Source organism: Ctenopharyngodon idella, chromosome 21, assembly GCF_019924925.1.
Source record: "Ctenopharyngodon idella isolate HZGC_01 chromosome 21, HZGC01, whole genome shotgun sequence".
Taxonomy (NCBI): Eukaryota; Metazoa; Chordata; class Actinopteri; order Cypriniformes; family Xenocyprididae; genus Ctenopharyngodon; species Ctenopharyngodon idella.
In genome coordinates, this window is record NC_067240.1 from 17093111 (window position 1) to 17107000 (window position 13890).

General features: G+C 38.3%; 1 protein-coding gene across 12 annotated transcripts in view; it reads right to left on the minus strand.

Annotated features, from left to right (window-relative positions):
* The window catches only part of nrxn2a (neurexin 2a), a 432106-nt gene that overhangs the window by 18208 nt on the left and 400008 nt on the right, over positions 1–13890 (minus strand). For all 12 annotated transcript variants that reach the window (XM_051877575.1, XM_051877573.1, XM_051877574.1 and 9 more), the window contains one exon: positions 3436–3607. In XM_051877575.1, coding sequence (XP_051733535.1) covers positions 3436–3607 — 172 coding nt within the window. The remainder of the gene's footprint in view (positions 1–3435; positions 3608–13890) is intronic.

Here is a 13890-nt window from a genome sequence, read left to right on the forward strand (position 1 = left end):
TACTAAAGTTGCGCCCCTATCGACAACAGGACACTTTCATTTTAATACATTGTACCCTTTTATCTGCATCATATTTCAAGTTTCGCATAGCTCAATTGGTAGAGCATTGCAAATATACAACAATATGCAATCATGTGATCATGCGATCGTGGGTTCAATCCCAGGGAATGCATGTTCTCATAAAGTGTATATGCACTATAAATCCCGAAGGGTAGGTTTAAGGTTGGGGTCGGTGTAGTTGTTAATAAAAAAAATGAGTTTTTCTAAATGGAAATTGCATTTAAATGAACACGCATTTTGATTGGTAACGATGGTCATACATCATTTCATGACGACAGACGTAACACGAGTCACGACACTGTCATTATTTTTACACCAGCTAGAGGGTGCATGACTTTAAAATGTAAATATAGGTCGTAATAAGGTGCTTGAAAAAACAACCTATAGGGTCGTTTTTTTTGGAGGAGGACAGTCTCTTTTATTTCATGTTGTTTTAAAAAACTTTTATACAATTTTCAATAAAAGTTTAAATTTAATGATCACATTATATATATATATATATATATATATATATATATATATATATATATATAATGGTTAGTTCCTCTCCTTGATTCTGATTGGTCAATAGCTGTTTTATATTCACCATAAAACACAGCTATGACCGCTTCACCCAACGGTTCGGTGTATCACTACACAACACCCTTGGCAACCACTCTTAGCAATGTAAACTGTTTGTTCTCAGTTGATATTGTTCATTGAAGCTTACTGCATTATGTAGAAGAGTATTGTGAGAAAGAGATCGAGTAAGCGAGTTTATTACCTGCATTCAGATTTAGCATTTTCCTTCAGGTCAGTCCTATGTTCGGACATTTAAACAGATTTTTTATTATGATGTATTATCTTGTCCTTTTAACAGTTAAGGGGTTTTCCCATGACTGACAGCGCTAGTCAAAGCATTTGTCAGTTGCGTCTAGTTCCGTGCTCACAACAATTCAGTCCTTTCAATGTAAAAGTCTTCGCTACTGACTGACACACTCATAAAGAGAGTCTTTGCTGCCATCTAATGGCGTAATAATGTAACTTCTGTTGCTGTTCATGGTCAGGGACTATTTTTTCCCGGTGGAAGGAAGGCTATTAGTGAAAGTTTACTTCATCAAAGTTGCATTGATACATATTTTTGGTTTTATATTTGTATTGTGTGGTAACCATTTTATAAAAGCAATAAGGTACTCGAGGCTAGTGCTAAGTCACGGCCGAAAGGGTTGCAGGCATTCTGCTTCGCGTCATGCCTAACAACGCCCTTCAGCCGTGACTTATTCACGATACAGCATAGCCTCTCGTACCTTATATATATATATATATATATATATATATATATATATATATATATATATATATATATATAACAAACATGCTCATCAAAAAAAAAAAAAAAGAAAAGAAAAAAGATGAGTCACGCCATTGACCCACATACTATGAAAGTACAGAAATGCAGACAAAGCCATTAATAAGTCATTTTGCAGTTAAAACTTATTCTTTCTTGAAGGAAGATGTTGGTATGCCAAGCATTAACTGAATTTTTTTTGACATACCACATACTGTGTCATGTTCCTTCTGTGACAGCCGTGTGAGATACAAGCCTTGCGTTCGTCCTACCCACCCTGCAACCTGAATGAGGGCCAAACCTCCCACTCTTATAAGCCTGTTAAAAGAGCTCATGTGTGGCAAATTCTCTGCTGAACCGTCAAAGAAAACTTGAAATAGGTCTCAACTGTGAGTAAGCAGCAAAAACAAACCGATCCATCCAATAAAGTCTGATGCATTGCTATTCATTGATTTCTACTAGATTCTTATTTATAAGGCAACGCAATGGTGTGCTGAGCAAAATACTGAGGCGAGCGGTCAGTTGCGCCTCTGTCTGCAGGGAGCAACAAATCTGCCACCGGGGAACATATCCAGTTATCTAATCCTCCGTTTTAATTAACTGAATTAATCGAGCCTGCTAATCTAAGCGATACACAGCCAGCTTCGTTTACACACGTGAGCTTTGCGAGTGTTGGATGACACGCAAGACCTCTATCATCGGTTTTTAAATCCCCGGGATGACAGGTGCCACATAAAAGCCGTGCCATTCCATTTAAATGCGCATAACTCAGTTTTAAAGGAAGCATGACACGACTGTGACGACTTTGAAGCTGGGCTTTATCCCTGCACTTTGGATAGGCCGCCCCATCTGACTCTCACCACCTGAGGGGGCTTAGGGGGAGACTAGGTGGATGGGAAGCCTATGTCGCAGCAGTAGAAAACCAATTTTCCCTTTCAGAAATCAGACGAAATCTCAAGCCCGAGCCGCAGGGACGCAGTGCTATTCAACCTCTGGCAATTTCGAGACAAGACCCCACACGCGGGGGAGGAAGGAGCGTAGCAGGTGAGCAGAGGCGCTGCTTTATTTGGCTAGAGCTGTATTTTTGCTAAGGACTGCTTGACGCTGCACTAACCTGCCGTGAAGCAGCACATCGGAGAAACCGATTGAAAAATGAGGACGGGAAAGACAGGATTGCTATTAGAGACAGAGAAAATGTCTTCCTGTGGAACAGCATCTATGAGAGGAAGGCAGCTCCCTGAGCACACAGTGGGGAGAGAGAGAGTTTGCTCAAGTTTAATTGGAAAGCACACAAGGCCAGGGCACCGCAGAGCGAGATGTTTGTATAGGACAGGGACGGTTCACAGGAACGACTACTGCAGGGTTGAAATCATCAATCAAGGCTTGTTACAAAAGTTTAAGGCTGTGCAATATCAGTTTATGGCGCTGAATACACCACAACTCTGGATGTTTGAGGGTTCAAAGAGCAACCTGCAAGAGGCATTTTGGCTAACGCTAAAAAATGAAAGCGCGCTTTGTGGTTCAAAGTTTGTGCGCAGTTCAGGGATGGTGGATCTTCACAGGCACAGAGACACCTTCCTCAGCCCGCCTAGAGCAAAGCTGGCTGAAGTTGAGAACTGTAAAGGATCCAAATCCATCTCGGGCTGAATGTATTAGGCAAGCCAGCTTGGGGGGAAATGTGTCAATTTGCAATTGTTATTAGATTGTGCATGCGGTGGTTATCTGGGCGCTGCATGTGGTGACTCATAAACTCTCTGGGAAGACTTTGAGGTAAAAATGGCACACTTCAAACCTAAATAATTCACATTTGAAATTATAAATCAATTTGTACCCTTCAATAAGGAATGCCTCCAACATGGATCCAAATTCAGGCCAAGGGCTTCAAAAAACGTCCCACTGATGTGCGAGTGGAAATATACAGTGTCTCTCTCTGACCCCATGTGTCCAGTCCCAGGGGAAGCTGCTCCCAGTATTTCTACCAACCACACGTGTAATGGGATTCTCCCTCCCCCCCAGATGGCTTTCCCTGTCCCCTTCCGGGGTCCTACCTGATGGGAAGCGCTCGATGACGGGCTGGTTGTCCACTTGGAGGGTGGCATTGCCACCGCTACGTGTAAAGCGAACCACGTGGTACTTGCCGTCGTTCACGGTAACCGCAGGCTCATCTATGGTGATGTCATCTGTGCCCACATTGAAGATCACGCCAACCTTCCCTTGTTCCTGTGTAAGAATGGACAGTTTGTCTAGAGGTGGACACTGGGGATGAGTCATGATGATTGACTAGTTGATAAGTGAGGTTGACTAGTTTACTTAGATGGTGGGAACATATGTACTTTTTGTCCAAATAAACTCTATTAAAAGAGACAGTCTTTTTACACTCTCACTAGTTTATTTAAAGGATTAGTTCACTTCAGAATTAAAATTTCCTGATAATTTACTCACCCCCATGTCATCCAAGATGTTTTTGTCTTTCTTTCTTCAGTCAAAAAGAAATTAAGGTTTTTGAGGAAAACATTCCAGGATCTTTCTCTATATAGTGGACTTCACTGGGGTTCAATGGGTCCAAATTGCAGTTTCAGTGCAGCTTCAAAGGGCTCTACATGATCCCAGCCGAGGAATGAGGGTCTAGGATCTAGCGAAACAATAAGAAATTTTCTAAAAAAAATTTATATAAGCACTCATTTCAAAAATAAAAAATTATATACTTTTTAACCACAAATGCTCATCTTGCACTGCTCTGCGATGCGCCACGCATTATGTAATCACGTTGGAAAGGTCACGTGTGATGCAGGCGGAAGTACCGCGGTAGGGCGAAAAACTCCATCTCATTTTTTCCTTCAACTTCAAAATCGTCCGACATCATTGTTTTACCTTTTTTTGTAAAGGATGTTTGACTAGTTTTTGCACGTTCGCTTTGTAGACACTGGATCGGTACTTTCGCCTATGTCAACGCGTGACCTTTCCAGTGTGATGTGTGGCGCATCGCAGAGCTAGCGCAAGATGAGCATTTGTGGTTAAAAAGTATATCATTTATTTTTTTTTTTTTTAGAAAATGACCGACCGTTTCACTAGATAAGACCCCTATTCCTCGGCTGGGATCGTGTAGAACTGCACTGAAACTGCAATTTGGACCTTTAACCCATTGTACCCCAGTGAAGTCCACTATATGGAGAAAAATCCTGAAATGTTTTCCTCAAAAACCTTAATTTCTTTTCGACTGAAGAAAGAAAGTCATAAACATCTTGGATGACATGGGGGTGAGTAAATGATCAGGAAATTTAAATTCTGTAGTGAACTAATCTGTTTAATAATAGCGTTCAACAGTGTGAACATACATAACAGGGAATATAAAAAAATAAAATAAAATCCTTTGTCTTCCTAAATGTAATAACTAGCATTTAATGTACCATAAATGCACACAATTATATTTTCACACTTATTTGACATAAATTAACAAAATTACAGCTTGTTGACTGAATTAATTGCAAATGAAATAAAATGCAGAATAAACAAATGTATAAACTGTTAAAATTTGTTAGTTTAAATAAAAAAAATCAACCCCTGTGACATAAAAGTTGAAGAAACCTCCATATACATGTATTTTTTTTTTTTTTTTTTAAAACACTTTAATTTAAGACACTTTAATTAGTGTGCTGAACACTAGACAGTTTGTAAACACCCCCAAGGAAATGTGTATGATTGGGTTCAGGTGAACCAGAAACAAGGAAGCCCTGTAATTACGCAGGGCTATCTTTAAGACCAATTAGTTGCCTAGTTGTTCAGGAAACCACCAAGTTGATTTTGAAAATATATTTTTCCACATGGATATAACAGTTACAGATATAACATGCACAAACATCCAGAAAATGTTTTGAAATGAAGACATTTAAAAGCAGCGATATTCAAAGTTATTAGATGTGACAATAAAATGAAATAAATGATGGCGAGAGCGATAGGGAATATCTTGCGAGCAAAGAGAAACATCTGGTCATGGTACAGTGGCTCACCCTTGGGAGAGGAGCTCAGCAGTGTCCTTTGTAATGCAGGAGGGGAAATGGTGTGTGGCTCCATGTTTTGCATTCATCACCGCTCTTTCTCTCAAAAGCACGCACACACACTGGTTCGCCAGCTACTGACATCCTGACATGTATAACTACTGACAGTTTCCTGCTGTTTTTATTTTAACAGTGATTCATTCCCTCCCAAGAACACTTCCACCTGCCCCTAACCAACTCCGGGTGGCGCACTTGAGTGTGCAACGCCTCAGAAATGCTACCTCGTTCTTGTTGGGAACATCCAGTCATGGTGATAGCGTGTAACATGTCACTATTCTACAGCTTTAGCATGGTCCACTGTCAGTCTCTGGAAAGAGCCAAAACATCAACATTAAAAAAGAGCTTTGTGTTCTCTGACACAAAGCCACAGATTGATAAAACTTCCACACACGTTTAGAGTTTGGATATATTCTTTCCTTCCACTGACCTCAACTGACAGGTTCTCATTGAGATGCTGATGTCTGACAAATATCAAACAGAGCATGAGGTGAATGCAGAGTATGTTCTGGAGTCTAAAGGGCGAAGATAAAAAAAAACTAGCGAGTGTGTGCTAATGCTAGCCTGGTATTGACATCTCCTCACCATACCAATGAGGACAAATCTACTGAATGAATACACAAGAGGATTTTAGCCAAATGTTAAACTATACTTTCATATAAAAGCCAAAAAACAAACAAAACAAAACAAAATTCTACAATAAGAAAAGAGAATGAGAAAAGTCATGTTTTCATAGAAAGAAAAAGACACTTAGATAGAGGACTTGAATGAATTTTCTTGCTGGCCCAGCCTGGTTTTTGCCGGTGGACCAGTGAATCTTGGTCTTTCTTCAGATGCTGATTGATTCTTACTGGTTACGTTAGTTAAAATGCACAACAGCATCCAATACTGCTGCAGGTACTTCAACAGCTACAACGAGTAACTGAAATTCTTCCAAAAAGAATAATTCAATTTGAATGTCACTTCAGTTCAAACACACTCTGCCGTTACAGACTCACTGTACCATCACAATCCATTTTGTTTAAGTAAATCCAGGTAGAAGAATGACAGGAATGAAGAAGGTTTTTTAACAGAGCGTTTAATGCTTCAGTTGCTCGGTAGGAACCACGTTATGAAACACTTCATCAGTCTCCTCACTCTCCATTTTGCTCTATATTTTTCATTTGGTTTGAGATACTCCTATTATTTTTCATTTGGTCTGAGATATTCCCATCTACGAACGATACTGGGAGCAGAATGTCTCACTGGGTATGGAAAACAACAATATTATTGTCTTGATCACAAGGATAAGGGCATGACTTACTCTGAGGTAGCTAATTGACAGGAAATGCATGGATAAACTGGACCTCTTTGCAAAAATATAAGAACAATGACTAAGACACAGTCCAAAAACATTAAGGGCCCTATTTAAACAATCTAAGCACATGGTCTGAAGCGCTTGGCGCAGGTGCACTTAGGGCGTGTCCGAATCTTCTTTTAATTATGGAAAAAATGGTCGGCGCCAGGCGCATGGTCCAGAAGGGTTGTACCTAGTGTCTTATTGAGTAATGGGTGTGTTTTGGGCGTAACGTGTAATAAAACAGTCAGAGTCTCATCTCCCATTTCCTTTAAAAGCCAGTTGCGCTCGCGCCATGGCAGATTCGCTATTTACATGGCGCTTCTCCAGAGAGGTATCCTTTTATTTTTAATATTTAAAAATGTTTGTGCGCTGCTGCGCGTCCCTATATGTGTAACAAGCAGCGTGTACATGCGTTGTGCACACGCCTATAGGCGCATATAACTAACGTGCCCTTTAAATAGATTAAAAATAAATAAATAAATAAATACTGCACCATTGATTTTAGACCAGGTTTTTGTTGGTCAATGGCGCAGTCAATTTCAGTTGCCTCAAAATAGCAATGCGCCAACAATGCATCTGAACACACCTCGTTTTCAGACCAGCACGCCCATGGGCGCACAGATGGGTGCGAGTGCATTTGCTATTTAAACAACATGGCGCTGGATGTGAAAATGATAACTGCGTCAGGCTAAAACTAGCAAAATCACTTGCGTCGCACCTGGCGTCGCATTGGGCCGGGTGTATGATAGGGCCCTAAGTCTTGATGTCCAGATGTTGAAGTGTCCTCCTGGCCAGCCTGTTCTCATTGTTAATATGTAGGTTTTAATACGTAACTTTCAAAGACACAAAATGTACATTTTTGTATGTTTAAAAAGGTGCTGAAACATACAATATTGATGAATTTATAGCACTAAAACGTAAAAATACTTACGTTTTTTCAGCGAAAAATATTTACAAATCTTTCATGTTATAAAGATATATGTATAATTTCCCTTTTATTGTTTTGTAGATAAATGTAAGATCCCTAAACCCCATTCCAAACCTAAACATACCCACTTTATACAGAATGTTAAAAGAATAAAACATAATGGACAGAAATGTGTAGGAAAATGACAATTTTAGTAAAATTATAACATTAAAATGATATTTTGAGCCACTAATCTTACCCCTACCCCTAAACCTACCCATAACAATTTCTTAAAACTATACTGTTATAAATAAAACAGACAAACAAGCATAATCACAATAATTTATTTATTGCGAAAATGTGAAAAGTGGTTCCAAAAGTAGTTCAAATGATGATGAGTCGCAGTCCTCTCTGGCGGTAATAGTTTTTTACAGGGTACAGAGCAGAATTTAACTTATTAATCCATGAAAATATGAATCTGGCTTCTCTCTGTGAAGACACGCACTCATTTCAAATGTCAATCGACTGAAACACGGCATATCGCAGTCTGTGGCGAAGCAGGTGAGAACCAATGAACGTTCGATATCAGTGTCGTAAAGGTTCTCAACAGCGCAGCTTTCAAATTTGAATCATAACGAGCGCGGGCTTTGACTGTGACGGTCGCTGCTGAGAATGAAGATAAAGATTGCTGGATAAATTTGGATCTATTCCTTACAAACAAATGGATTCTAAAGATTTTGAGTACAGCGAACAAATAAAATTGATGTGATTTGTGAATTTATGTTGTGCTTGGGTGTATCATATGGTTATATTGTTAGTCGCTGCATAGGAGAAAACAAGGTGTTGTGGTTGTGCCGCACAGCAAACAAACTAAATATTACAAAATGGTTAAACAATTACAGAAATTTTATTCATTTTAAGGTTTAAGGCTAAGTGTAGTCTTGTTTAACATTATGTAATCCTCCGAAACGAGTTTGCAGCACAAGTCACGAACAGAAATGCTATTTCATATTAAATAGATTTGTAAACTGCATTCAATAAATTCAACTAAAAACATGTATTGATATGACAATTGAATACAACAGATTTAAAACATTAATTCCATGATTTTAATATTAATACATGGGAATTCATACACATTCACACTTGGATACGAAAATGATTTACGTTTTATTGCTGTTAATACGCAATAAAACGTTTTAGTGCTATAAATACGTCAATATTGTACGTTTTTGTGTGTATGAAAATGTAAGTAAATGTACGTGTGGTAGAACCACACTTTACGTAAAAATACACATGTATTCTCATGAGATCACGTTGTCCTGGCCGTTTTTACGTCAGAACGCCGATGCTGTTCACGTGAGCAACACGACGCATGCGTGTGATGCTGGCGCAGGAGTCGGCCAATACTGAGTCGGTGTTCTGTGTGCAATGACGTTGCTGCCTATGTGTTGTTCTGATACCTCTCGGATTTCATCAAAAATATCTTAATTTGTGTTCCGAAGATAAACAAAGGTCTTACGGGTTTGGATCGACATGAGGGTGAGTAATTAATGACAGAAATTTCATTTTTGGCTGAACTAACCTTTTAACTCTCAGAACAGACCAACATGATAAAAGATGCTGAATTCATTATTAGAACATTCTTCCCTCAGAATTAAAATAAGGGAGTGATTTTATTACAGGTTTTTATAAACTGTTTTACACTACTTTTCTCAGAACTTTTCCACTTAAAAAAAAGAAGATGATAAATATAGTGTAAAAATCATATACACACATACCGTTGAAAAGTTTGGGGTCAGTAAGATTTTGTTTTTGAAAGAAATTAATACTTTTGTCTTTTTTTGTGCAAATGATTTCTATTTAAAACGAATGCTATTCTTGACATAAAAATCATAATAAAAAAAAAAAATCAGTTTCCACAAAAAACAAAACTCTAAAGCACGTTAGCCTCTTTGTCCTCAGCAGGAATTAGAGACAGAAGGAGTGAGTGTTGTTTGTTAAACTCAGCTACAATGTAGCTCGAGGACTCTCGTTGGAAGATGAAGTACAGAGATATTGAAGGACAAGAGTGAAGAGCTGAATAACGGATCCTTTATTCCAAACTGCACAACTTGTGGCCCCAAGCAAGGAGCCCATTGGTGCCCTTAAGTGCACAACAACCTCCTGATCTCATGACCATAACAGACAGCCAGCAACAGGCTAATGCAAGCCATCATTCATGACTAGAAAGAGAAATGACAGTGATTTATGGTCCAGAGCCTCTGTGTTTGATGCAATACTGATGATGCATATGAGTGAAGGGCATTGTGGGTGACTAATCTCTCTAGTGCGTGCTGCTACTGAGGCAGGACAGAATCACCTGTCAATAGGCTGTCCCTGCTGGCTAAAGTGCAAAACACCTGGCTTTAATGCCCAGATGTCAAACATCTGGAAAAACAAAACAAAACTGACAGAGCAAATTTCACAAAGGGCAGAAGATAATGTGAATAAAATGCCCAGATAAACAAGGGCAGAGAAGGATACATATGCTCTAGGGTGAATTTACTGAACAGTTGTACCACAAAAACCTGCATCTTAATCACAAGCAAGTGTAATCTAGTTTATCCAGAGACAACCTGCACTGATTTAGCAGTAGTCTGCTGTATTCTACACAACCTAATTCTCAGAACAGACCAATATGATAAAAGATCATATTGGTTAAAAACCCCCTGAATTAATGTATCCTGAGAAAACAATTACAGTTTAGGTAAGTCATAAACAGAGCACATGTAACTATTTGTTGAGTATAAGCTCCCACACACACTGCAACAGTCAAACTGTCGAGCTACGCATTGATTTGCCCTTGTGCTGTAATAACGCTCCTGTCTCTCCCTCATGGCTCTCAAGCACATCAGCCCACTGCTCCTATCTGACCCGGGTCTGACCACACAGGCATTGAGCTGCCACATCCGCTGCAGCTTCTATGTGAGCTTGGAGAGTTCGGAGTGTCTAGGAAGGAGTTGGAGCATTATGTGATAGAAGCTGATGAGGGCAGAAGTTGAAGGAGAGGACACAATCATTCCCCTTCACTCTTTCCCTGCCCCTATGCCCTGTGGGTAACCCCATTGCTGCTTTAAAATGGATGATGTCCTCCATACAAGGTGAGTGAGCGAATGGACGCCAGTGGCAATTCTAGGAATATTTTTTAAAAGAGGGGAGACTCAGAAGGGCTCAAATGTGCAAGGGTCAGAAATAATAATTTGTGTCAATGTGATTCTATGATTTTGAAATGTGGATTTAATGCATCATATATGTGTTTTTTTTCAAGCAACTTAAGAGGAAAACTTTATCTGTTAAGGAGTCCCAACATAGTTACCAACTTTCTGAATATTTTAACTAAGTGCTACATAAAGTAAGTGTTAATTAACCTAAAATGAATCAGCTACATGTAGATAGAAGAAAATTCCTTATGTACTGCATATTCTAACACATTTAGATGTGACTTTAGCATGTACAGGATGATGATGCATCATCCAATATATTATTAACAAAAATAAATGGAAACATGAGGGCCATATTGCTCCAACTATGGGGTTAAATGTCCTCCTACCTGGGTTAATAAGACCCTCATAAAACTTATCACAACTGTCATTAGATTTTTCAGAATATATAAAATGTATATAGGCTACCATTCGATATAATTTTCGAATATGGTAACGCTAGTATAGGGAACACATATAAACTATTAGCCATGACTTTTCCCTCAATAAACTCCTAATTTACTGCTTATTAATAGTTAGTAAGGTAGTTGTTAAGTTTAGGTATTGGGTAGAATTAATAATGTAGAATAAGGTCATATAGAATAAGGCATTAATATGTGCTTAACTAGTACTAATAAATAGCCAATATTCTAGTAATATGCATGCTAATAAGCAACTAGTTAAAAGACCCTAAAATAAAGTGTTACCTTAAATATTTACCTTATATAATTCTCCATATTATATCCAGATTATATTAGATTTTGTAACATCAATAATCTTTCAAAATGAATAAATAAATATATAAAACTGTTTTTGACTATTTTACAGTAAATGCTCTTTAAAATTGTCACGAATCAAAATTTTACAAAAAAAACAAACAAAACAAAACAATTTAGCTAAATGACTATAAACTTGTGGTACACTTTTTTTTTTAACAACTTTTATCGTGTCGCGCCGCAACAGCTAAAAGCTGTCTACACTGAATGCGACAAGACGACCGTTGAACGCACTCGGACTACGTCAGAAATAGAATGGGGAATCCGTTTACTGTCGGGAATTTGTCGCGTTGCATCCATTTAATTGTTTTCAGTTTTATGAACTTATTTCTTTTAATTTAGACAAACTTAAATTTGCCAAAAACTGGGCTGGGATATGTGTTATATAATGTTTTTTTTTTTTGTTCAAGATTAATGTTAAGTGGTGGATTTAGTAGTGTTATATGCTTTGCTGTCCCAATTTAGAAGAGTTTCTGTTATGTGGGTTTTTTTGGGGGGTTACTGTTCTGTATCGCCGTACCCTTTCAGCAACTGCTATGCTATGTCAAAGCATTGTGTTAATAATTATCAAAGCATTATCAAAGCATTATGTTAATAATTAGCATTTGTTGAATTAGCTAGTTACAGCTAGCTAAATTTCCACTACTAGAAATGTAATTTAAGATGCCGGTGCCAATAGCCTCGTGGGTAGTGTGCCCCTATATATAGCTCCATTGCGCTTCGGGCAACCTGAGTTTGAGTCCCAGCTCCCCCATGTAACTGATTACCTCAAATTTTTGGAGTTTTGTCAACTTTTTTGGGTTTACAGTGTATCTGACATCCAAATGGGCTTTGCAGTAATCAGAAAATTCTGATGGAATTTTGTTAACACTTTGTTAACAGTAAGGTCCCATTAGTTAATGTTAACTGTACTAACTAACATTATGAGCAATACATTTGTAACAGTATTTATTAGTCTTTGTTAACATTAGTTAATAAAAAACAACTGTTCATTGTTAATTCATGTTAGCTCAGGCCCATTAAATAATATTAACAGATACAACATTTGATTTTAATATGTATTACTGAATGCTGAAATTAACATAACTAAAATTTAAAAATGCTGTAAAAGTATTTTTCCTTGTTAGTTCAAGTTACTTTTGTTATCAGATGGAACCTTACTGTATTAAAATTGGTCACATCACTTGTCACTATAATTGGGATAAGGGTTAAATCGGATAGAGCAGTTTTGTGTTTGGCTTACAAAGACCTATTGAGTGTCCTGCCTTTGAGTCTTGGCTGAATAAGAGGTTGTAAGTGAAAGCTCCTGGTTTGCTAGCTTTGCTAGACCTCCCAAGAAGCCATGTTTCTCTCACTATCGCATGTTATCCCAAACCTCACCAAGACCAGCTACACTCTCCTTCTCATCACTTAATCATTTTTTTTAAACCTTATTATAAAGGATCTCGTAGTATGAGTGCTGTACAACATGGGGATGCTCAACACCTTTTGTACCATTACAGCCCAGCAGGACATGATTTATCGTGGCTGTAGAGCTGCCAGAAGAGACGGGGCAGCCCAGACGCAGACATCTGCTCACTGCTTAGTTACTGTAGCACAGATACTGCGGATAAGTGAGGAGAGATGGGGAAACAGACAGAGTGCAGAGCTTTGCAGTATTGCTTAGTGTGTGTGTGTGTGTGTGTGTGTGTGTGTGTATGAGAAACGAATGGGAGAAATTATAATGCTCAATATGGCATCTGTAGAAAGGAGAGCCCGCCTTTTAGTTAAAGAGCCAATTGTTTTTGTTTTTTTTGATAGAGGCATTATCTGTTTATTTTTTAAACTTGAAAGCATGTGCATTAGGTTGACTTGATACATGTACCACGATTTAAGCTGAAGAAATTAAACTTGCTGCTAGAATTTATTGCTGATTAGCTTGTATGCTTCAAAGCACTTCATAATGGAGATGCGATTTGTTTTGAAGGTTCAAAATGACTGTTTAAGGACTCTTGCTGGGCCTGAGACTGCAAAAGGTTAACATTCGTGACACAGAATGATGGCTTCAAAACCACCCAGAGGAAAATAAACCAGCCGGGAAAGATTCATTATCTGTCAGCATTTACCTTCCCAGAGAGCCTCTGACCACTATTCAACTCTGCATTCTTGAGACAATAGCTGAAAATCATACTAAAAAGACAACTGGAA